At 48.2% G+C, this 25,397-nt stretch overlaps 1 protein-coding gene across 5 annotated transcripts in view; it reads right to left on the bottom strand.

The window, feature by feature from the left end:
- The window catches only part of NUF2 (NUF2 component of NDC80 kinetochore complex), a 141,489-nt gene that overhangs the window by 91,826 nt on the left and 24,266 nt on the right, over window positions 1-25,397 (bottom strand). For 2 of the 5 annotated variants that reach the window (XR_016469099.1, XR_016469098.1), the window contains exon 13: window positions 10,812-10,989. The exons of 1 other annotated variant lie outside the window; for it this stretch is intronic. Coding sequence is in view for 1 of the 4 variants with exons in the window: in XM_090146053.1 (XP_090002179.1) it covers window positions 16,978-16,989 (12 nt within the window). In the remaining 3 variants the exon portion in view is untranslated. Of the gene's footprint in view, window positions 1-10,811; window positions 10,990-16,429; window positions 16,990-25,397 lie in introns of those variants that run through there. 2 more of the 5 variants (XR_016469101.1, XM_090146053.1) reach the window with 2 other exon arrangements.

Raw genomic sequence — 25,397 nt, 5'->3', positions numbered from 1 at the left:
CCACTGCAAGCTGGTGATGGACACAGATTCTCGCTGTCGCTTTGGCTATGCACAATGAGCTGTGCCCAGCTCCACAGCGTGCTCCAGAGCCACCTCCTGGCTGAAAGGATAACAGTCATGGAGAAAAGTAAGTTAAAAAAGACCTAGCAAGCCCAAACACTTACCCCAAATCCCAGCCATTTGCTTTATGTCTGCATGCACTCTCCATGACAGGTTTCAGCATCCCTACAATCCAGGCAGAGGCACTATCCTGCTCTTGTTTCTAAACATGACCCCAGACCTGGGCTGCTGTTGGAGAGGTTACATCAGGGCTGTTCCTCTTTTGCAGATCTGTGCCATTGCTTTCCCCAGGTCTGCTCAGCAGTGATTCCACTAGTTCAAGTCACAGTGGGGCAGCCCAGACCAGCTCCCTTACAGTCTAGAAGAACAGGAGACAGTTATACAAAAGAAATGTCCTTCAGTCCATCATCACAGAGCAGGAACAATTTCTCAGTTCACGTCAGTTTATTGCTTTCTGATTAGGCTTGCTTTCCAGCAAGGCCACTTTGCAAAGCAGCCACACCACTGCACTGGAGGAGAGCGTGTGACACAGTTTATGGGGAAGAGGCATCCTTGAAGAGCAGAAGTTCTGCACAGTCCTACCAATGGCAGGTGAGGAGGTTATGATCCTACATCCTTCCCTGATAGCCAAGTGATGCCCTTCATGTTTGACATTCCTTTGCACAACAAAAGGTACGTTATCTTACTCTTAAAGCACAGCATATAGACACAGAGACCAGTTAAAGCATAGATTTAACTCTATTTAAGACAAGGCCATGTACGCAATAACTGATAAAATGTCATATTGAACTCTTACAAAAGGTTTTCCTGCAGCATTTAGATCAATTGTTTCAAAAGAAAGGTTTTTTCTGTCTTTTTTTCATAGGAATAGGCCTAGCATCCAAGAAGAGAAGACAGCAACCACCCATTCCAGTGCCAGGGAGCTACAGGACACCATGCAGCCAGGTGAGGCTGCACACTGCAGAGTGGGACAACCCCTTCCCCAGTGAGCCAGCAATTCTTTGCTGTGTAAGGCACTAAATCAACCCAAGCATCCTGCTTGACCCCCAGAATGGGACCAGACAGAGAGGGTGACCACAGACCACAAAGATCTGGAGAGAAGAATCAACGCACAGTGAGGAAACACGAGGAAGTCAGAAATCAAACTCTTCGAAGGCAGAAACGTGCCAAACGAGCAACATAGCCAAAAGTGACACCGGAGTCCTTATGATGTAAAATCTCTTCCCATGTTGCAGCATGTTGACCTGACAACATGCCATCAGAATTTTAAATTATGTATCTAAGAGCCCTTCTCCCTGTCAGGGAGCGTTTGAACCTGAAGCAAAGCCGGCAGCGGAGAAGAGCAGACAGGAGAGGTAATTACCCGCGGTCTCCTCCAAGAGCTGACAGAAAGCAGGCCCTGTGCTGGAGATCCTGGCCTCATTACGGGCTCTCCTGGAGGCTGCAGCTGCTCCTCTCCGCGGTCAGACGTGAGTCACGGCGTTGCAGAGGAGCGAGGAGTGCTCCTGTGAGCTCATTAGTGGCTGCAGGGCCATCAGCCATAGCACGGCCGCAGCCATGCTGGTGCTTGAAGGCAGAGCCCCAACGCCGTGCTCAAACCTCAGAGGCAGAGCAAAAGCCAGCCATGGAGTTGGCTTGCCCATAACTCTGGTTTTTCTTCCTTACATCCAGTCCAAATCACCATCCTTTTAGTTTGAAACCATTTCTCCTTGTCTCATCACAGCAGACCCTGCTAAAGAGTCTGTCCCCTTTTTTCTTACAGCCTCTGTAGATACTGAAAGGTCGCTCTCAGGTCTCCCCAGAGCCTTTTCCTCTTCATGCTGAACAGCCTCAGCTCTCATCCTGTCCTCGTAGGAGAGGCATTCCACCCCTTGGGACATTTTTGTGCCCTTTCTCTGCATGCACCCCATGTGTGTCTGTTCTGTACTGAGGACTCCACATCCAGACACAGCACTCCAGATGAGGTCTCACAGCGCAGAGCAGAGGGGCAGGATGACCTCACTCACCCTGCTGACCACACTTCTTTTGATGCAGCCCAGGATACAGCTGGCTTTGTGGGCTGCAAGGGCACACTGCTGGCTCACATCCAGCCTGCCACCCACCAGTACCCCCAAGCTGTGTGGAATGCAACTTGCAGCAGCGCGGAGATGGAAAAGTCCATCCTTTGTGGCTGAAAGACTTGCAGCATCAGTGATCTGATCTCCCTCCTTACTTCCAGCCAGCCCCAGCTGGAAGCTCCTCTGTGTGCTCCTCCAGTGGCCTCTCCTCCTGGTGACCTCTGCCACTCTGCCCATCCCAGGGGACAGGAGGTAATTCCAGCTCCGCTCCTGCTGCAGCCCATCTCCACAGCTGTTCCTACACGGTGAGGCCATGTGAGCCTATGATGGATCACTGTCTATGAGGGGCTGAGCCACTGAGCCCCTCTGCAAAGCAACAGCCAGCTGGACATAAGCTACAGACTCAGGCAGCAGCAAAAGCTGATCTGTTACAGCTAACTCTCCCCATTCTTAGCGAGGCATTGGCCCAGGGAAATAAATGTCCCAAAGGCCAAAGCAGCACAGAGAGATACAAACAACCAAATCCTGCATGGGTGCAAAAAGCCCTGTGCCCATTTACCCCAGGGAAAGAGACCTGGACAGCGTGAAGCCACTTGCATACCAAAACACAGAGGTGCAGTGGTGGTGGTGAACTTGCAATACATAATTTTCCTCAGTGCTAATTGCCCTTCTGGCTGCTGGCCCAGCCTGAGCCGCGATGGAGCAATCAGAGCCAGGGACACAGCATGCCTCTCTGGGGAAAGGATGCTGCAGCCCACAGTGAACCTATGTCCTTCTACAAAGCCAGGAGCAAGCATGTTACCTCCAAAAGACTCACCAGGTAACTAACTAACAGTTTTCTTTAGGAAAATGCAGGCCTCACAAAAACAAAATCTGTGGCATCAGTTGCTGCGTCTGTAGCAGAACAAGCAAAGCTCAAATTGCAGTGCTGGCACTGCCTGCCCTTGGATCCAGGGAGCGCAGGGACAACAAAGATGTGTCAGACACAGCTAAGAACACATCCAGCTCCCCACTCCCGAGAATGAGGGCAGGAGGGGAATGTGTATGCATTAAAAGGGTAATGTTGGCTATTACAGACAGCAAGTTTAATGACACAATCATAACGTTACAGAATTTTAGAAGGGACATAAGCCCTTGGGCATCAAATGACCTTTGAAAGACAGAGAGAAGAATGAAAGTAAGTCACCACCACTGCCACCTGCTCTACAATTCCCTCCATCTTCCTCTAGAACACTGTGCTGGAGCAATCACCAACATCAGCCTGAGTCAAATGGGCCAGCTCCTACTGTCCCTCTGTGATTAACTAATTAACACAGCAAATCATTTCCTAAATGATTTTAGGAAACAAAAAATAAAACAAAAAATAATTTATTTAAAAAAAAAAAAAAAAGCCATTCTGTCTCTTCCGCTCTTCTTTCCAATTCTTTATCTCAGCCTTTATTCAATACAAACCAAATTACGGACCACGTTGTTGCAAGAAGTTTTGAAGTAACTTCATCCCCTGCTCCCCAAACGTTCCGTGCATCTCAGGGGATGTGGTGGAGAGGACAGCTGCAAGCTGTAGGTTCACTAATCAAAGCCCTGCTCAGCCTGACCAAGCTCCAATCCCACTCTCGCTGGCGAGGCAATTTGGGCTCTGAGAGCAGATGCACAGCTACGTACACCACGCAGCCCTCCTGCGCCCTTCAGCTCTCATCACGCTCAAGCCTGCGTCGCGCACGCTAACAGATTTCCCACCGAGCTCCAGGGAGCAAGATCAGACTTCAAATGCCTCCAAGAAAACCTCGTATTTCTTCCCACCGCACGTCCCACGAGGATCTGTTACACAGGCGGCTCGTTCTGCCGTGCTGGTGCTCAAGGAGTCTTAAAACGGTGCATAAACTGCTGCCTCCTCCACTGGAAGTACACGTCCTCCTGGAGGGATCGGTGGGGGATTTCACACAGGGTTAGTTTTTATGCTGTGAATATTCCGCAAGGTTTGCGTTCCATCTCTCATCATAAAGTTTTAATGGGAACTCTTTGAAATTGCCAGTTTTTCTGATATGTCTTCAAACCGAAATTGTCTGGCTGTGCAAAACTTGGTGAGGTGCATCCACGCTGTACCTAGGGTGCTGCCTGGAGATTTTAGTTACAAGAAGAAAACAAACCAGATATGCGAGTTCTAGCAATGTTTTACACTGAAACACATCAACATCTCCATCCCGCGCTCGCAAGCCTGATAGCTGCAAAATCACCTTTATCAAATATATGTAAATATATACATATATAAATCCAGGATTCGGCCCCCTCTCTCACTGAGATCACTCTATGATGAATTCTGTGAAATAGAAACAAATGTGATGATTCCCCTTCTCAGGTGGGATTTATGAGCTTTCGCACTGGGTTTTCTGGATTCGGCCCTCCCTCTCTTATCCTAAAGGAGGATGCATCTGCTTTACCACTCTGCCCCGCACAGGACAGCCTTTCTGCCAGCCTGGGCTTATAAGCAATGGCCAGGCAATGAACAGGGACACCTACAGTTCTATCAGGTCAGGCCCAGCCCGACCTTGGCTGTCTCCAAGGACAGTGCACCCATCACCTCTCTGGGCAGCTTGTGCCAGTGCCTCATGGCCCTTACTGGAAAAAAAACCCTTTTCCTTACATCCAACCTAAATCTCCCCTCTTTTAGTTTGAAACCATTTCCCCTTGTCCTATCACAACAGTCCCTTCCCTTAGAAGCAATGATACACGCCTGCAAGGACACAGCTGGACCACAGCCTCGCTGCCACCCCTGCAGCACCAGCCTCAGCTCAGGATGGTGATTTTCTGCTCTCTGCTTATCTGCTGACCTGCTCAGTGCAATTCCCCTGGAGTAAATCAGCCTTCAGCTGCAAGGCAGCGAGTTGGGGTGCGTTTCACTGCATACCTAGACCATCCCTGGTACAGGCAATGGGGGAAGCCATGCTGTTTGCCAAGAGAAACCGAGTTTCTCTCCGCTTCTTCCATTTCTTTACCAGAATGGTTTTATGCAAATCCAATCTCTTCTGCTGGCTCCCGCTGCGCTGCAGAGGTTTGGTGGAGGGGAGGAGAGGGGAAGGGGTGGGAAGGAGGGGGGAAGAGGATGGAGCCTTGTTTGCTATCAGCTGCTCAGAAGAGCAGAGCAGAGACAAGATTGATGATGCTCTCTGGATATAAGATCTCCTCCTTGTGAAAGGCTGCTTATGAGGCCTGATAGACTTGTCATCTCTTAATAAACATCGCTGATATGTCGGTGAGGAGAAAGCAGGAGCGAGGGGAGGACACACACAGAAAGGCGGCTGACAATTTACTTACAGCCACGCTCTTCTCTCGCCTTGGCCCACATGCAGCTCAGACAGCTCTTCCCAGGGAGGAACATCCCCAGCCCTCCTCAGCAGAGCCCACGGATGGGCTGCACCCACCTCCTGGGCAGTTCCCATCCAACAACCCATTTCCCTACGAGCTTAGGACCGCCTGCCCCAAGCTGCATACCTGGCCCTAAGCCTTAAAAAGAGGCAGTGGGATTTTCAGACAACTTACACAGAAGCTATGAGTGGATTCTGATGAGAACGGCATGCATTTCATCAGCACCTTGCAGGCTCCAAAGCTATTTCACTGCCATTGTGCTCCTTCTATAAATTGCTCTCCAAGTGTTTGTAAGTTGCTCTACTCGTGCCCACAAGGCTGTAAATCAAAGGGACTTGCCTGTGATCAGGAGCCACATCCCTTGCTTTTGTTTAATCTCTGTAAAGCAGCAAGGAAATTTTTGATGCCTGCAGGGAGTATTTGCCCTACCCAATTCCAACAATGACAATCACAGGTAGCAAAGTGACATTATCACCAGGAGCCTGCTGGGACACAGAACACCCACTTACGATCACCCACATCTAGCTACAGGCACACGGATTCAAAACACAGCCATGTTTTCCTTGCATATCTGACTCTGTTTGTATTTAATCAAGCTATGCATGGCTAAAAATGCTCCTGAGCATTAGCAGGTGCTTAGCGGCGCTGCGTAAGCACAGAGCTAAGGAATAACGTGCTGTAAGCACAGCTAACATAAGTGTTCATAGCTCCCTGTGGGGCTAAGAATGACTGCAAACCTGGGGCTTACATATGCAAAAGCAAGTTCCCACAGAGCCTGCAGCCACCACAGTCAGTGCTGCAGGGCAGGTCCCCTACCCACCCCTTTGCAAGGCTCAGAGCAGCCCATGGCCACAGGGATGCTCTCCTGCAGCATGGGAGAACATTTCGGACACAGTGATGGTAGATGCTCCATCCTTGGAGACAGCCAAGGTCAGGCTGGATGGGCTCTGAGCACCTGATAGAGCTGTGGGCGACCCTGTTCAGTGCAGAGCAGTGGGACCAGCTGACCATTAAGGGTTTCTTCCAACTCAAAGGATTCTATGGCTCCATGACAACAACACAAGGACAGCACAGCCAGACCAGCTCCTCCTGCCAATGCTTTGTGCCCCTCCAATGTTTCTGCCCCTACAGACTGCCCTCACATGCTGTCCTCCTCAAAACCTGCTTGCAACTCTTCATCCTGTACTGTTTCTCTGTAAAATAACATCACACAGCTATTTTCCTAGATTTAAACCAATTCTGTCACTTTGCTCCAATACATCCTTTTTGACTAACAGGCTGCCCAGAGAGGTTGCGGATGCCCCATCCCTAGAGGTGTTCAAGGCCAGGTTGGATGGGGCACTGGGCAGCCTGGTCTAGTATTAAATGGGGAGGTTGGTGGCCCTGCCTGTGGAAGGGATGTTGGGGATTCATGATTCTTGAGGTCCCTTCCAACCCTGGCCATTCTGTGACTAAGCACAAGTACTGAGAATACTCACTAAGTTATGAGGATTCGTTATGTCTCCAGCACTGATGCTTGCACTCACAGTAAACTAAATGCTCTCAGGACTTGGATTCAGAATTTTTATGAGTACTCATTGGCCATACTTTCACACAATCTCAATGTTTGCAGGACCGCAAAGCTACAAAGTTATGACCAGAAGAGCATTCCAAGGGCTAATCTCTCCATCACCAAACACCTCTGCCCGATGGGCACAGGAATGCTCTCATCCCAAATGACTGCCTTGCAGAAGAAACAAATATATTTCTCCCTGACTGCTTTGTGTATGACCTTTCTACCAAGCGTCCCAGGAGAGGTGTGTCAGCCCTCCCTCCTGCCTGTAATTAGTGACCCACAACAAACGTGCTTCTCAAGGTTGGAACCTACAGCTCAGTGTAGACCTGAACGGCCTCAATTTGATTGGAAAGGAAAACAACCTCTGCTTGACTCGGAAAGGTTAAAGTTTAGCCCCGATATTTCCTGCCCTCAGCAGTCCATAATGAACCATTGTCCCCAGTGTCACCTTCTCAATCAAAAAGGCACTTCAACACTTGAAACCCTCCTCCTTTTGCACAAAGGAAATCACATGGATTTGTGACAGCCTCCAACCACAAGGCTGGGATCACGTTCACTGACTGTCGTGGCCACAGCCACCCTACTCTGCTTTGCAAGAGCATTGGATCATGTTCAGCTCACCCAACTGCAAATTCCTCCGCTTATGAGATTTTTCTTAGAAGTAGAATACAATATGTTGGTTGTCTAAGACATACATTGGCTCTGTAGCTTGTATTTTAGCACAAAACAGCTTGCTTTGCAGTTACTTCATGCATGCAAACACTTGAGCGCTCTTCCTTACCTGGCACCCAAAGCTACATCCATGACAAAGCAATTCCCCAACACTTGCTGGGGGGATCCAGAGAGATGGAAGTACAGATTTGCAATGCAGCCTTCCCAAACCCTCAAGCTTTCCTCATCTTACGGTATTTTAGGAGCTTTTCCCAAGCTCCAAACTGCTGGTGGCAAGTGATCGCATGAGAGCCACAGCAGTCGTGCTAAAGGATAATTACAAGCTTCTAACCTCTATGGCTGTTAAGTCCTTGAAAGCAGCAGGCAAACAAATGGAAAGTCTCTAATGCAATTTTCCTTAAGTTTCACTCCCCCACGTAACCCTCCATGGCCCCTCATCTCACCTTGGGACTCAGAGCCATGACTCAGAGCTCAGCTGGTGTTTCAGATCTGTTTACACAATGGGATTTTACATTGCAGTGGAAAAAAAAATGCCTTTACGATCAAAATCTAGAATTCCTTCACATTTTCTCTATATAAATAGATAACACTCAAAAGCAGAGGGTGCGAGGTTTCACTAACAGAAAGTAAAATAAAAATGGAGGCTATAAACAATAAAGAGCCAATTAACTGCCTCATCCAAGACATTGAATTGCTTGTAACAAAGGGGAGTGCCAATCTGCACTCTCCGTTGTGATTAGGAGGAACTCAAGGTACAGCGTGTACATTCTGTCCTCGGTACTTAGCCTAATGGTTTTAATGAGGATATCTAAGCAGCTGAAGGTATTGTTTGGTCAGAGGGTCAACCACAGCAAGAGATGGATACAGCATCGTTGGAAATGATGAAGGTAATTTCACATCACGTTTTACAAGCTGTCTTTTAATAAAAACAAAGGATGTAAGAAATGGAAAGAAAAACTCTGGCTGTACCCTTTAGACGTTATTCATATCCAGAGAAATTAAAATAGGCAACAAAAGCACAATGAGAAAGAAACAAGGTTCGTGAGCGATGAGGAGATCAAGTGGGAGTACAAAACAGCATTCTGGGAGACATACATGTTGGTTTGTTGTTGTGGGGGCTTTTGCTTAGTTTTTTTTAGGCCATCCAAACATAACCATGCTAGAAATAGAAACCATAAAGGGAAAGAAGGCGGGGGAAATTATTCTCACCCAAGAGCTGTTTGCAATCTTGTGCTGTGTAATGGTGTCATCCCATCCATGCATCCCCACGGCTCCGTGTGCAGAGCAAACTCAGACGTTTCCTTCCAGGAGCACGGGTCCAGCAAACCATTCAGAGGGATGTGGGGGTCATGGAGCACCATAATGGAGACACACACACAAATAATACTGACACAGACACGTAGAAGTCTGTTCCATCCCCATTCAGTGCAGGGCAGTTGGCCCAGATGACCCTTCCAACTCAAAGGGTTCTGTGATTTTAAACCCAAGCACTGCCAGGGGCATGCATTTCTCCAGCATCACCTCACTCCAACAGCAAAACCTTCATCTGAAAGCAGAACCAGAGCCCTTTGAAAAACTCAGCCTACAGCACGCAGCGTCGAAGATTAAAACCCCAGCAGCTCCCATCCATAACTCACCTCTGTTGGCAGGGAGCATCACACGTAACTGAAAACATAGAGACGAACGGAAGGTGTCAAGTCAGTAATTTCCTAGCTCTACAGTGAGCAGCATGGTAAATACGTGAACCCGTATTTCATCCTTCAAATCATATCAATACTCAGATCCCGAGCAAGAGATAATGTAAGGGTAACTGAAGCCTTCCCAGCCCATATTTTCAAACACAAATGTAACACAAGCGTGTTTTAGAATAAGTTCAGAATATACTAAATACCAAGTGGAGGGTGGAACAAAGCTAACGAACTTAAAGGACAACATCAGAACAAGCAGTCATTACAGAGGAAGATCCCCGCATGCTCAAAAATCACGTATCATTTTCATTCATATAAATGTCCATTCTCTGATGTGGTTTTTTGTCATGCAGCAAGGCATCATCCCTCCTTAGATCCACTGACTAAGATTTAACGTTGCCATTTTGGATCCACATCTCCCTCATCTTTTCACCAAAAAGCTCTCCCCCCTCCCCTGCTGACAAGGTGTAATTCTCCTGATCTGCAGTTTTAACAGAAAGCAAATCTGACTTTGACTCAGACTCCAGATGGGTAGAACTCTAAAGATACTGTCATGTGAAAGATTAGACAAAGAACTGTTCATCTGCAAGCTTAATAGCTTCTGAAACAGCAACTGCCATGAAAGAGTTACCAGGTACCTATTCTGCTATCCATAATAATAACAGTACTGGAATAAAGAGGGGAAGTGCTGGAAACTCCTAATGGCATTCAGTGCTCTGCACAGAGAACTGGTAATCCTGCATGCAGCACAGCTCGGGCCTCTTGCAGGTTGTCTTTCTCACACCTATCACGTGTGAACAGTCAGCGTGAAGTTTACTCTGGGATGCTGGGAAGAAAGCAGCAGTGGAGGAACATATAGTGCAGGTGACACGCCAGCCCTTCAGGGCTGGGGGGGCTTTGCACAGTTACCTACAGCTTTTTTCACCTGGCAAACAACATACGAACTCCAGGAGATGGATTATTCCCATCCTTATAGTGCAGTGACCACACTGAATTTCCTCAGTGCTCAACCTTGCAACTCATCAGCCTTCCTCAAGGCTCAGCACCCATAGGTTACATGTGTTGTAGAGCCTAAGCAAGATGTGAAGTGAGACAGAAAAAAACCAGCAACTGCAGCACCAGGTCTACAATGAAATTGCCAATTCCTGCCCCAGAAACCCCAGAACAGGTCCCATACTGGGGTCAGGGAAGAACAATACCCCTTCCTAAATCCACTTGCCTCCTACATGCACACTGCATTGACCTCCTGGCTCCTTACCTCCATGTAATCACATGGAACATTCTTCCACGGGCCATCCCTGGATGCAATCTCTCCACTCTAGTTAGCGAAGACCCAAATCTACTGTCTTGAGCGTCTAACTCTGCATCTACCTCAGCCAACAGGAGTCAGTACAAAGGCCATTAGGACCTACTCACTTTCTTCTGTGGTTTTCCATACTCCAAAGGCAGCTGCTGTTCCTTGGACAAACTTGTTTTCTTCCAGAGACAGTAGGAACCTCTCTCAACAGGGCACACAGATAGACTTGCAGATCAGCCAACTGCAGTGTGCCCAGCAGCATGCAGCAGATGAGCAGTGTGCATAATCTAACCCTACCTGAGGAAAGAGAATAAAAGGGAGGACAGCTTGCTTAGGTGGTGTGGAAATACACGAGCTTCATGGTAAGGCTAAGAACACTCAACATCAAAATAGGTCCTTCCTCCCATACAGTGGAAATACAAATCTAAATCCTTGGGAGCAACGAATTGACTTGGTGGTTCACCTGAACAAATCTTACTGGGAGAACAAAAACAGCTGCTAAAGATGAAATGCCTTCTGACAACCACCCTAAAGGTGGGGTCCATTTCTAGTTTGTCTTGGAAAATCCTGTTGTGTTCCTGCTGCTTTCCTGATGCTCCAGAAATGCCACGCTGGGAATTAAGAGGCATTCGTAGGGCATGTGAGGCATGCTGTCCATCATCACTAGAAAGACACATTCCTTAAGGTTCACAATTGAGACACAGATGTGACCCATGATTCTCACATCACTATAACTCACTCAGCCGTAACAACATCCCCTCACCCACTGCATTTCCCCATTTGTTGCACATGAAGCATCACTGTCCAGCTGCATGGAGAACAAACGAGACCCACAGAGGCAGTGGGATACGAAGGAACCTTTCTTTCTCTCAGATTAATTATAGCATTCTCCTCGTTCTTAGCAAGGAGCTGCTTTGCTGGGCTGTGAGAAGTAGTGCACAGTGGTCTGCAGTTAAGCAATATCCCACTGTAGGGCCACGCTAGGTAAGGCTGGGGAACAAATGAACAAACACTGCAGCTCTTTTTAAGAAACAAGAGTGAGGCCAAAACATTCCAAGCTGGCATCAGTCTTGTAACAAAGGCTGTTATCCACGCTGCCATGTTGCACACACTGCCCAGAGCTGTGGGTGCCCCATCTCTGGAGGTGCCCAAGGACAGGCTTGGTGGGGCAGTCTGAGCTTGTGTGGGACAACAGCAGGGGTTGGAGCTTGATGATCTTTCATTCCCTTCCAACCTAAGCTTTTCTGTGATTCTATGTTTTTTCCAAGATACCAGAAAGGATCGGGGTTAAAGATACACGTTTTTTCAGACAGATCATACAAATTGAGTGTTACCACAGACTGACATGATGCCATCCCGTGCAGAGGTATAGCTGAGTGACTTACCTAGACACCAGAAGGAAAATTTAGTTTCCTTAGGTTAGCTCTAGCAAACCAGACCACAGATCTGATTTGTGCATGCCAGGCTCCTACCTAACGAAATATATGGCAAACTTTGTGCAACAAAGAACAGCTATGATAGGTGATGAATAGATGATGGGGTGTAAGGGCTGCAAAGAGGTCACCTGCAACATCTCCTCGTCCTAACGCAGGAGCCATAAACCATCTCACGCTTCCCCATCCACACACTTTCACATTTGTAGAGCGCCGCACACAAAAGAGCTCCGCGTTGATGGACACTTTGATGATTTAAGTGTTAAATAACAGATAGGTGCTATTTATGTGGAAATTATTCCTGTTGGGACAGAGACGCGAGAGTAACGTTTTCTCCCGTGCCTCTGCCTGCCTCACCTGCACTCTCGCTGCTCATCCATCTCCCAGGATTGCTTGGAACATTGTACATGGAAGAGCATTTTCAAACAGCTCACATTTTCTTTAAAAAGTCAACCTGCTTGGTAATGGCTCATCCCGCTCCTCCCACCCCCTGCCACACGCTCCCTCGGGGCCGAGGGGGGAAAAGATTCAGCCTGCACTGGAAAACAGCTTTATGTACATTAAAATACCACCGCTCGCGAGTCTGATGCCATTGCATCCTACAAAGCCAGATATAGCATTTCTGTCCCCGTGGAACAGAAAAGGACAAATTTCCCCATCTCCCAGCAGAGTTGGAGGCATTCAGGTGTGCTTAGTCCTGCAATAACACAATCTGTAACTGGGAAAATATTGAGAGGGGAAATAATGCGGTTTCTGGTCATTATATTTTATATAATGCACATATGTCCAGGGACAATGAGCCTCCAGCTCTCAAAGGTTAAAACAAGAAAGCATTTTGCAGAGACAAAAAGAATAATCCTACACCTATCCTTCTCCAAATCTCTCAAAACAAGGCAGGAGTGCAATCCATCCCTACAGTGGCTGTGATAGGGAGGACAGTGAGTAAGCATAGGGGGCGTGCCAGCTATAGGGCTGTGCAGGTGGAACAGGGGGAAGAAGCACACGGATCAGGCTCGGCCCAACTATTTCTCACCCATGGTGAAGGAATTGAGTGCTCTAAGGGACGTGTTCTATACTGGGTGAGGTGCTGATGGGTGGAGTCCTCCCGAATTTACAGAAGCACAGCTCAAAGTGCTGTTGTGCAGCAGGAAAAGCAGGGAACACAGATGTTTCAGGTCAGCAAAGTGACCCACAGCATCCAGGACACAAACAGCAGTTGACACTCTCTTCCCTCAGAGGCTTCTATGGGGGAAAAGCCAGTGAAATTCTTGTCTGTTCCCAAGAGGAGGGTGTTTCTGAAGGTCGCTGGTCATCTCCAGCTGCACCCAGGCAAATGTTTAGGAGGGGAAAAAGCAGAGCAAGCCCTCAACTTACCCCATTCCCTTCTGCTTTTTCAGGAAAAGCTCTCAAAGAACAGCAGTTATCTACAGCCCCGTGACAGGAGGTAGGTTGGGACTGCCAAAGACTGTCACCCATCACAGCTCTCCATACGCCAAGCCTCAGAGCTGCACACGCCTGCAGAAGACCTGCAGAGAGCTCTGCTGGGTGGCTGCAGCACTTAATGCTAGCAGCCCCAGGAAACCTGGAGGGGACAGGGCTCCTTCAGCACCACAGCAACAAAGCTAGAGCAAACAGCCAGATTTTAGGCAGAAAACAGCCAAAAGAGCCCCGGGAGTTAAGAGCACCAGTTACTAACTGCAGATCTCATCCGCCTCTTGGTGCCATCGCAGCAGCAAATGACTTTATGTTTCGCTGGCAACATGTGAGCCTTAGAGGAGCTGAGAAGAGAGAAAAGTATCTTAGCAAGTGATAAGCACACTTGGATGGCTTGCAGCGACCATCCCAGCCCAACCAGAGGGAGGCAGGTGTGCACATACAGATGCACGGCATCGCACCGGCACAGCTGGGGCTGCTATTTTGGCTGCTCCAAGATGTGCTGGATGCAGGAGGACTGTGCTTTCCTGCAAAACAACCTCGATGCAGCGGTGGCAGCAACAAGAGCCGCATTCCCATTTAAATAAAATGCCAAAAGGCAGTCAGCGAAAGTGACATTTATGGTGTTACTACAAATGCATTCAGTGGGAAGCTGAGTAGCAGGAGCAGGTTGGGGGGAAAAAACAAGCTGTAGTGAAAACTGCCATCTGTATATTGTGCCCCATTTTTAATATTCTGTATTCTCATAAAAAGTGTTGTTTCTGTCACTATTCAATCTCCCAAACTCACATGGAACACTGTTAAAAGTCAGCAGTGTGTGAAATGGTATTTTAAAATAAATGAAACCCGCTCGCAAAGCTGCGGAGGAATATTGCAATGCCAGGGTGCTGACAGACAGGCATTGAAAAGTAACAACCGTTATCATCTTAAAGCAAAGCGGATTAAATAAAAACCCACAGCTAGTGGTGCATTACCAAGTCTGATATTGACACAGCTGCCGTGGTGGTTATTTTTCATTGTCTCATCAAGACAAAGCATCATGGGATATCAATCTTCCCTCTGTCAGGCCATGCCTGGTGTAAAGTTTTTCGTTTACATTTTCATTATATCCTTTTATCTCAGCTGCCAGCAAAAAAATATATATATATACTTTATATATATACATATATATGTGGATATATAAGTATGCATAATATAAATTTCTGGGAATGCTGAGATTGGGTGGCCAAGCTACAGCCTCTGGCCATGAGGATCCCCATCTCCCAGGACACAGCTATGCCTGTGTGTAGTTTAGGCCCCTTCCAGCTGGAGATGAGGTTAGCAGTGAGCTGGTAAGTTGCATGGAGAGCTTCAGAATCAATTAAAACAGCTGCCCAGGCTTTCTAAGCAGGCTCTGTTGTGCAACCAGATTTCATTGTATGGACCAGCCAAGCCTGTCTGCCATCTAGCTTGGTTTGGAGAAGAGAGGAGAAAGAAAAAGCAAAAAATCACAGCTCCCCACAGAGGCCACTGCCCATCTCATCAATGATAATAGCTCTTACATTCATTCCTTGTTTCCTTGATGCATACCCAGCATTTCCAGCCTTGCTGACACTATCTTCAAGCAGAAAGCTTATAGGATGGTTAAGAGGTCTCTTCTAACCTTAAGCATTCTGTGTAAAGCACTGTTAGGGCAGAAACATTGCCCTGAGTCTGCTGAGAGCCTAACAGGGCTCCCTTCCCAGCCCAGACTAGCTAACTCCTGAGATCACACTTTCACTCCCACTAACACCACTGCTATAGCAAGGCAGGAGGAAGAAGCAGCTGTTTGCAGCTGGCTGCAGCATTCCCCAGAGCAATGAGGGCTGCAGCAGCAAAAGAAATGGTTTCTCTCACTCTTAAGATAGCCATGTTGGATCTGTGATGGCTGTTCTTCTCTGCTTACTAGCTAATTACACGCAGCCCCGCTCCTAACACTTTTTGTTGTGCCTCTCTGGAGGCTGCTCAGCACTGTTACAGTGCTTCAGTCCTCTAAGGGTAGGAACTCTGGGAAATGTAGTTCCAAGTGAGAAACCAGGACTAAGGCACTCACAGAGGGCAGGCAGTGCCCTGTGAGAGCTGCAAATAGACAGTGAAAGCAGTAAGCCCTTGGAAAGGAGCCATAAAGAAGCAGGTAACCAAGCAGTCAGCCTCCAGAATTCCCTGTCTTGCTGTCAGACCCCTAGGTTCTGCCCCACCAGCCTGTAGCCCCAGCCCTACAGTGGTGACATCTTTGCAGCATTCAGCATAGCAAAGGGTTACACCAGCTCTTCCAGCAGCATTTTTTCCTCTCTCTCCACGAGCAGCAATTGCCATTCTGCATCCTTAATAGCAGCGTAATCAAAAGTTATGATGCATTTTTCAGTAATCACAAGAAATGATCCCCACTTAGCGTTAAGTAAAGCAAATTTGCCACTGGAAGGATGGGAAGAAAAAAAAAAAAAGAGAGAAGAAAAAAGAAGTCAAAAGCATTTCAATTTTCATTTGAAACGAATGAGTCAGAGTCAATTTGGTAAAGCAGTTAACAGCAGCTGTGCTCCCCTTCCCAGCCCCTTAACAGGTACAATTTGCTTTTAACAAACAACCTCACAGAGGTCTCTGGCACCATGTTAACACAGTGGCATTCAACCCCTCTTTACTGTTGTGTATTTAAATTGGGTAACAGAGGCAGGCAGAGGAAATCCACCATGAATTCTAAGAAGTGCACTTCGGCAGCATCTTTTTTTTCTTTTCTTTTCTTTTTTTTTTTTTTTTTTTTAAAAAGGGGGGGGTGGGAGCTTTGTAAAAAATAAATAAATTTGAGAGCAGATTCTGCCAGGTAATTGAGTCCTAGAAAGCCCCAGCGTGGCATGGAGGAAGGTGGGAAGACCCAGCAAACTTGGAGCCATGAGCAAGCAGGGCTCCTCCATAAAGAGCTCTGCAAAACAAGTCAACAGGTTTGACAGCCAAAGCACCCTCAGGATGCTTCACCCCCAGCAAGAGCGATAACACAAGGCTTGTATGTCAGAAGAAAACAAGAGCTCTATGCTATCACACTAAGGTTGCCCCAAAACCCCAGGGTGTCCACAGCCAACCCACAGGGCCCACTAACCCATAGGGCCACTGGTTGTTGGGGTAGAGGGTTAACTTCAGGACATGCAAGGAGCTTCCAGCCACCCCTCTGGCTGCCCCCTTCTCATCCTTCACCCCAAAACATGCCCTCCCTGCACCCCAAAGGCAGACCCTTGATGCCACCTGCATCTCACTGGGCTTTTGGTTCAGGCAGTTATCTCCTCTTGTTCTTTGAAGAAATCTCATTTCATTACCTTCCAGCTTGGAGGCGAATTACAGGAGATCACTGAAAAATTCATGTTCTTGGTCAGTGATTGGCATTTTTGTTTCTTCTTCCCTCTTTTCTTTTTTAATTTCTTCTCTAAGGGGAAGGAAAGCAAAGTAAAAGGGTGTGAATGGGGCAGAGAATGGGGTGGGTGGTATCTTTTGCTATGTATTAATACAAAGCCTCTCGTATTGCTCCTGCCTGCTGTAGTCTGGTGCTTGCTCCCAACAAGCCCTACAATCCTGCATATTGAAATCTGAAAGCATTCCTGGTACTTTTATTAAAGGGACAAGTAACGAAAGTAGATTGGACGTACGCAATTATTACAGTGTAATCTGCTGGAAATGAAGTCAATCCAATCACCCAGCATTCTGCTTTCCTCTCATTTTTTAGACTTCAAGTAAGTGCTTCCCAAATTCCAGCTGAAGTTACAGTTACAATCAATAGCACGAGGGCTCTAAGCATAAGGCTCAATTAATACAATGCCAGTGAGTGCTCCCTATAGATCTGAAGCCAATATGGAAAAAAAAAAAAACAGCAGTGGCACCAACTACCAGTGCTAGGAAAGAGAAATTCAAACTAAGGGGTTGCCAGCAGGGTAAAACAAGAAGAGTTTTAGCTTCTCTTTCTCAAGGATACCCAAGAAAAAATAAAAAAAAAGAAGAAAAAAAAAAAGAGAGACCCCCAATCTGGAAGAACAGGAAGTTTTTTCAAAACCCTGCCTGTTTGGGATCTATTCCCACTGGTAGATTTGCCACTGATGACCACCAGGCCAGCGTTTCACCCACCCAGCTCAGCCACCACCAAGGTCCTGCCCTGCAGAGCTGTGGATGGGCCATACTTCTTCCCCTGCCTCTCCCTCCTGCTAGCAGCGAGTGCACTGTCAGCCAGGAAACAGATTGCTACATACGGCACAACCAAGGCTTGTGATGATTAGATCTATTAATACAGTGCATCTGATTCACCTCCAAGGCCCTGACGCTCGGTGACAAATAGAGACGGGCTTCCCTGCTTTGCCGAGCGGGGCCCTGCGGTAACGACCTTCTTGCTGGTGGCTGCCTGAGCTGGGACAGACGTGAGCCAGCCCAGGAGAGCAGAATCCCACCTATCCTGGTGAGATCCCTGAGGAAAAGCCCAACCAGGGCTTCCAGCTTTCTAGCCCAGGGTAGAAGACTTAGAGCATGGGCAGCTGCCAAACAAGGGGTTGGCTTGGAGCTTACGTCCAGGCGGGTCCTGCTTTGAAGATGCAAACTGGTCCGTGTTTTCTACCCTTCCCATGTTCTTCTCTGATCACAGTTGAGCCCAGTTCAGAGAGATTTCTCCGATGGTGCAGTCAATGCTGTCATACAGCCCTGCAGGCACCACGCTGTGCCCCACAGGTGTCTTCTCAGAGCAGGGTGAGCACAGAAACACAGTATGGATGGGTTGGAAGAGACCCCAATGCCGTCCACACCCTCCCCACTGTGGGCTGGCTGCACTCAGCTCAGGCTGCCCTGGGCCCATCCATGTCCTGGGGCACCTCCAGGGATGGGGCACCCACAGCTCTGGGCAGCAGTGCCAGCTCCTCACCGCTCTGAGTGAAGAATTCCCTCCTAACATCTCATCTAAATCTCCCCTCTTATAGTTTAAGGCCATTCCCCCTTGTTCTATCACTATTAGCCTGTGTAAAAAGTTGGTCCCCTCCTGTTTATAAGCTCCCTTTAAGTAGTGAAAGGTCACAACAAGGTCACTCTGCAACCTTTTCTCCTTCAGGCTGAACAAGGCCAGCTCCCTCAGCCTTTCTCCATAGGAGAGGTGCTCCAGCCCCTTATCATCCTCTTGGCCCTCATATGGACCACTCCAAAAGCTTCACATCCCTCCTGTGCAGAAGCCCCAGTCCTGCACACAGTGCTGCAGATGGGGCCTCACGAGAGCAGAGCAGAAATGGACAATCCCCTTCCTACCCTGTGCCACCCCTCTGTTGATGCAGCCCAGGATGCCATCGGCCTTCTGGGCTGCAAGCACACACTTGTATCGCTCTGTGCTTCTCCCCTCAATGTGCTCTGTACTTCCTAAGCACCTCCCTTTAGTCATCTCTTGTCCACGACCTCGTGCACTCAAGGCAAAACTAGGAAAGATAATGAGTTTTAGCATCTCCAAAGAGACGAAGCTTTCAATGACAAAGCAAAACTTTCTCCACTCCCCATCACACACCGTGACATAACTACAGGCCCTACTAACCTCTTACAGCCCCATCCCTGCACTTTGCCCTCCTCTTGTGCTGCGGAGCTCATGCTCTCCCTGTCATGCCAGTGGCCAGGAGAGAAAACCCAGCCAGCTATTGGTGTCACAGACCTGACATCATCTGCTTAGCAGGCACAGAGACATCTGCTCATCCACAGCCTGGAAGAGTTCCTCTGCAGGACAAGCACCTGGGCAAATTAAAGATGGGGATGCTTAGTATGTTCATAGATTCCTTACAGTGGGAAGAGATCTTTAAAGGTCATCTAGTCCAACTCCCTCACAACCAGCAGGGATATCTACAGCTCCATCAGGTGTTCAGAGCCCAGCCCATCCTAACATCTCAACCAGCTCTCCCCAGACAGAACTGCCCAGCAGGGGACAGGTTTTGAAGCACAACTCCACAGTCTCCTGAAGGCTTGGGTGCCTTGGCAAGTGTCAGTTCTTGGTGGCCAAGCCATCCCTAGACCAAGTGCACATCTCTACAGCAGGAACACGCTCATTTCTCCTACAGACCATCCCACAAATAGCTGTCACCTCACTGCAGCTCCACCTGAGGTCCTGCTGAGCCTCTCCTGCTCTCACCCTACTGCACCCTTGCGGAACACAACCACTCATTGCAGAGAGCAGGCAGAGCTCAGCAGCAGCACAGCGAGTTGATGGATGCTGCTCTCTTTGCTCTGCAGAAGCCCAACACCTGCCCCCCTTAGGGACTGGCTCAGTGCTCAAAGTTTCCCTCCTCTTCCATTGCTGGAGGGCCCTCGGCCCCAGCGTGGGGGAGGGCTGCACATTAGACATATCCCTGCTGAATTGTTACACATTTCTGCTGTGTTCCTTAGACAGAGGACTTTGCTACCAGCGAGCGGGAGAGAAACTGCCATCTGGGACCGCATGTGCTTTCCAGACAGATGGCTGACTATTCTAGTCGTGTTTTATTTCTAGCAATGGTTCATACAGCAACAGCGCTAGTGTGAAAATGGGATGTGACAAGATGTGTATTGCTTACACCTTCTGTAAAGTTCAGATAAAACCAAAATGTACAGAATGTAAAAAAAAAAAATCAATATAATTAGGTAATTAAGAGGAGCGAAAAACCTTGTTTTAATGCTGCATTGCATTCACGTATACCACAGACTGTGTATATGTGTGATACATAACATACATATGTATCTCTGCTCCTGCCTGCACACAATGCAACACAAATGAAAAAATAAGTGTATATATTTATCCATTAAAACACATTTTCTTGTTCCAGTGAGCATTTGAGACAATTACCGACAACCACCCACTGATTTACCCTTTAGACTGAAGCTCCATGGAGCCCTGTTGTGCTCCTATATCCTCATATAGACTCAAAAGAAGGAAAGAGAAGGCAAGGAAAGGATTCAGAACAAAAGTACACCATTCCCTGAGCACCCCAAGAAAATGAAGCAACTCTGTACGAGGGGCTTCTGGACTTACCCACCTGAGGCTGCTCCATCCATCCTGACCTGCTCTTCAGTTTCTAGAGCAGGGGGGACCCAACTCATCTTGCACCACATGAGCTGATGTGGGACTGTGCAACCATTAAAGCACAGGACTGTGGCTCTGGAAGAGCTGGCTGGCAGCTAGCAGAGGACACTGGTGTGTACATGGCCCAGGATCCTACACCAACACGCAGAGCCACGCTTGTACAGAATGGATTGAGTTGGAAGGGACCTTTAAGACCATCTAGTTCCAGCTCCCTATAGGTGGGGATGCCTCCCACCAGACCAGGTTGCTCACAGCCCCATGCAGCCTGGCCTTGGATGCTTCCGAGGAAGGGGCATCCACAACCTCACTGGGCAACACGTTCCAGTGTCTCACCACCTCCACAGTAAAGAATTTCTTCCTGATATCCACTCCAAATCTACCCTCTTCCAGTTTAAAGCCATTTCCCCTTGTTCTGTCACTGCAGATTAACCTGAGGATGCAGAACAGAGAGAATCCAACTCAGAAACATGAGATGGGCTCAAACCACTCACTACAGGCAGAGATCCAAACCTGGCCGAACAGAAGTGAGAAACTTCTCAACCTCCAGACCCCTCTGTGACCCTACTCTGACTCAGCAAACAATTTTTTTTGGCACCCTCAGGCCCCAAAGCCAAGTGCGAAGGACACTGCATGGAAAGCAGAGTACATTTGAGGAGTTTTGGCAATGGCTAACTCTATCTTTGTCACTTCACAGCTTCCCACGTGTCACTCAAACTGGAAACCTTCCATCCAGTTCCCATTAGGTGTAGATGTGTTTTCACACTCCTGCCTAGCCAGGTACTTGCTGTACTGCGGATGGTTAATTACTTGAGGCTGAATCACAGCACTCGGCAGGGAGGATCTGAGCGAGTGGTGAAGGAAGGTGGTAGGGAAGCAAGCATCTCTGCACCGGGCGGGTGGGCATGCACACACACACAGGATTTGCTAGGAATAAATTCAGAGCAGAATATCAATAAATCTCCCAGCCTGGCCATCGGGGTGGGAGTTTCGGTTCACCCCCCCCTCCTCCCCACTACAGGGAAATTCTGCTCTTTCCATGGGGGGTGGGAAGTGGCGCAGGGCTGCATTGAAATGTAAATTCACTCAAATTATTAAGCACAAGAGAGCAGCTCCTGCCAGCCCTTTGTTCCGCAGTCAGAATGTGTAATCTAGAAGAATAAATATAGTCAGATATCAGCTAAACAAAGAGACCCGGGGCCATGCATATTCAGCGACCCTCTCCCCCAGGATGTCCCTTCCCCCTTTACCAGGGGGGCTCTTTCTGCAGTCAACTATTGTAGATCAAAATGCCCTCATTAACCAGGGCTGAGATGAAAACCTCTCGCTGTCTCACACGGAGGGTGAAGTCCTTTTATTTCCCACCGGGAACGAACATCTCCTTTCCTCTTGGTTTTCTCCTCCCCTTCCTTTTCCATCCTGGAGGACAACACAGGGATGCTTCTGGAGCCACACTCCTATCACAGAATCGATTGAGTTGGAAGGGACCCCAAAGGCCATCCAGTCCAACTCCCCTGAAACGAACAGAGACACCTACAGGATGCCCATTGGACAGGTGGGGTAGCTGCAGCTCCCAGGAAACTTATCACATGAGAACAGCCAGCCTAGAGAGCTGAGAAACCCGACTCTGTAGAGGAGGGCAAAGTGTTACTCATCAATTCCCTCCGAACAGACAGGAGCAAGACTGAGAATCCAATAGCCTTTTATAGCAGGAAGAGCATCCTGCTATCAACCTCCCACCAAATAAAAGCCCAAGAGACCCTCCCAGGCACAGTCTTGCTCTCTCAGGTAAGCAGAGAGCACGGGAGGAAAACGCAGCAGGGTGGCACAAAGGCAGGGCTGCCCATCTCCAAGGGACCAGAAGCTACCCTGTGGGCTCCAGCCACTTTTGCAAAGCTGCCAGTTCCCCTTCTGTGCAGCAAGGACTCAAGCTATCTACTCCCTCCAAAGCTCAGCCATATGAGAGCAGGCAGCTGCATCAGTCTGAAGCCCTGCTAGTAACTGAGTGGGAAAGAGCAGCCCAGGAGTAGCATCAGGGAGTGGGACATCAAACAAGCAGCCAAGACCAACCAAGCTCCAAGGAAAAGTGGCTGAAGGCAAAGCAGGCACAGGGCATGGAGAGGGTTGTTACCTACAAATGGCTTCTCCATCTTCACTGCTGTCAGTCTCATATCTGTCACTACTGTGAAACCCACTGCAAGATTTAAAGATGAGATGAAGAAGGAGAGAGAAAGGAAAAAAAAAATCAATTTGGCTGTTTTTGAGTTATATTCATATAATAAACCCTGAGTGTCCTGCTTTTGGATGCAGTTTGTGCTTCCAATAACTCAGCAACATATTCATTAAACAAAGAGAGGTAAAAGCAGCAAGCCATTAAAAATAAAGCACCAGGAGAGGGAAGGAAGGCCATGCAGGCTGTAAATATCTTTGACTCTTTTTCAACCTCCATTTTCTTATCCCTGCTCATTCACTAATTGACCTCAGGATCCTGCTTCTCAGAACTGCTTCCTGCAAGCTGTGGTTGAAGGACAAAGCGCACCAACACCTTCTCTAATTGCAAAATAAACCCATACCACAGCCCTCCTCATTCACCATCCCAGTGCTGTGATGCACCACTCCCTGCACAGGGCTACCAAAACCACAAGACCAAAGATCAGGTGTTTCACATGAGAAAAAGTGCTTCCCATTTTAATTTATGCACTCTGCACAGCTCCCCTGTGCATACCTAAGAAATGCCTGTCTTCTACTGTTTCAGCTTCAGTACAAGAAGTTTTCCCAGAGCTACAAAAACAGATTCTCACCCAGATGGAGGCATTCTCACCGCTGCTCCATCTCCTGATCCAGCCTGGACATCACTGGGTAGCAGGCACTACAGCCTCACATACTGGAAAGCATGCCCCACTCCACGAGCACCCATGAATTTCAGTGCTATGTTAGAAGCCCTGAACTCCAGGATCCCAAATTACCAGGGAAGCTGCCAGGAGTGTCAAGGCCTTAATGCTCAAACCAGAGGATGTTACCTCTCATGATACGTCAGTACAGAGATACAGAAGAAAGCCCCTGGCTGGCTCACTCCCCCTGCAGAAGTCTCCCTAATGACTGGGACAGATCTCATGTTGAAGTGAAAAGAACTGGTTACTCAGCAGGAGGCTCGAGTCACCCTCCACAGCACCTGGTTTTCCTTTGGAATTCATCATCTTCTACATGGCCTCATTATTTCTTTGTAAGTGTTTGAAGCCTCTCAGAGCATCACACAATAAGACAACAAAACAGCAAATGAGATTCCCCTCGCTTTCCCTCTAATCAGTAACAATCCTTGTGAAGGAGGCGGTCTTAAGTTTGGGAAGGGTATAAGTCTTTCTGCCCCAAAACCAAAGCCGCGACAAGATCCCTCTCCTCCTTGCCTGCAGGCACTCAGATTGCCACGTCTCCTTTCCATGGGATTTACAAGTGTAGACTTCTCATGCTCTTAATCCTTCCCCAAAGCTCACAGCATATGGCACTTTTGAAAGAAACTGGGCTAAAACCATAAAGGCTGTTAGAGGAATTTTGCTAAATACTGGATGTACAAGAAAGAAGCCACAGGAGATGGATAGCCTAGGGATGTTGTAACATCCCTCACAGGGCCCTGGAAAGCAAAAAGCAAGGCCAGGCCTTGCTCCAGGACTTGTCATGTGCCTATTTACCCACACACAGTCCCTACTAATGCTCAGCAGCAGCATGAAGAGATGGGACCCGCTCCTCTCCCTGCTAAAACACATTCAGTGTTTTAGCATCCCTGGGATTCCCAGTGTTGATAGGGAAATGCCTGCCTCAGGTGCAGTTCAGCACAATCCAGCACAATGAAGGAAAAAAACCCACATCCTTAAATTCAGAGATCTCCAAAGTCACCCTGCAGGTGGCCAAGAAACTGCCCTCAGCCAGCCAATACCCATCCATGCATCCAGCAGGCAACGGACACAACAGTTCTTTAAAGGTTTTTTAAAGGGAGCCTACAAACAGGAGGAGAGTCAACTCTTTGAAAGGGTAGATAACAGCAGGACAAGGGGAAATGGTTTTAAGTTGAGGGAGGGAAGATTTAGGTTGGATGTCAGGGGGAAATTCTTTACTCTGAAAGTGGTGAGGTGCTGGAACAGCTGCCCAGAGAGGCTGTGGATGCCCCGTCCATCCCCGGAGGTGTTCAAGGCCAGGTTGGATGGGGCCCTGGGCAGCCTGGGCTGCTATTAAATTTGGAGGTTGGTGGCCCTGCATGTGGCGGGGGGTTGGAGATTCATGATCCTTGAGGTCCCTTCCAACCCAGGCCATTCTGCGATTCTTTGGGTTAAACACAGCTTAAGCAGCCAATTTACTAGCAGCAGTGCCCTCCATACAGCATCCTACTGCAGGGAGAGACTTGCCATGGCCACCAGCTTCCAGTTACAAGTCAGCTTGTTGTACCAAAGAAAGGTGCCTTCTCCTCCTGACAGCCACAGCTAATCTCTCCCTGGCTCATCAGTGAATATTAATTTCTATTGACACGCAGCTGACTTGCAAGTCAACTGGATCATTAACTCAGACCTTTCTGGTAGCAACACTGCAGGATGCTGCAAATTATTTAAGATGCCACCCTGCTCCCTACAGTCCCAATGCAGAGCTCCATCCCAGGACAACTCCGTACAAACCTGGGTAACAGCATCCATGACAGCCGTACTGGTAGGACTGCACAGCCACAGCATGGGGTCTGCTAAAACAACCACATCACATTGATCTAGCCCAATAGTACACTATTTATTCCT

The sequence above is a fragment of the Phasianus colchicus genome, chromosome 9 (genome assembly GCF_987193195.1).
Source record: "Phasianus colchicus chromosome 9, bPhaCol1.hap1.1, whole genome shotgun sequence".
In the NCBI taxonomy this organism is placed as follows: domain Eukaryota; kingdom Metazoa; phylum Chordata; class Aves; order Galliformes; family Phasianidae; genus Phasianus; species Phasianus colchicus.
Note: the sequence above shows the minus strand (reverse complement) of the source record. Positions and strands in the feature narration are given on the sequence as shown.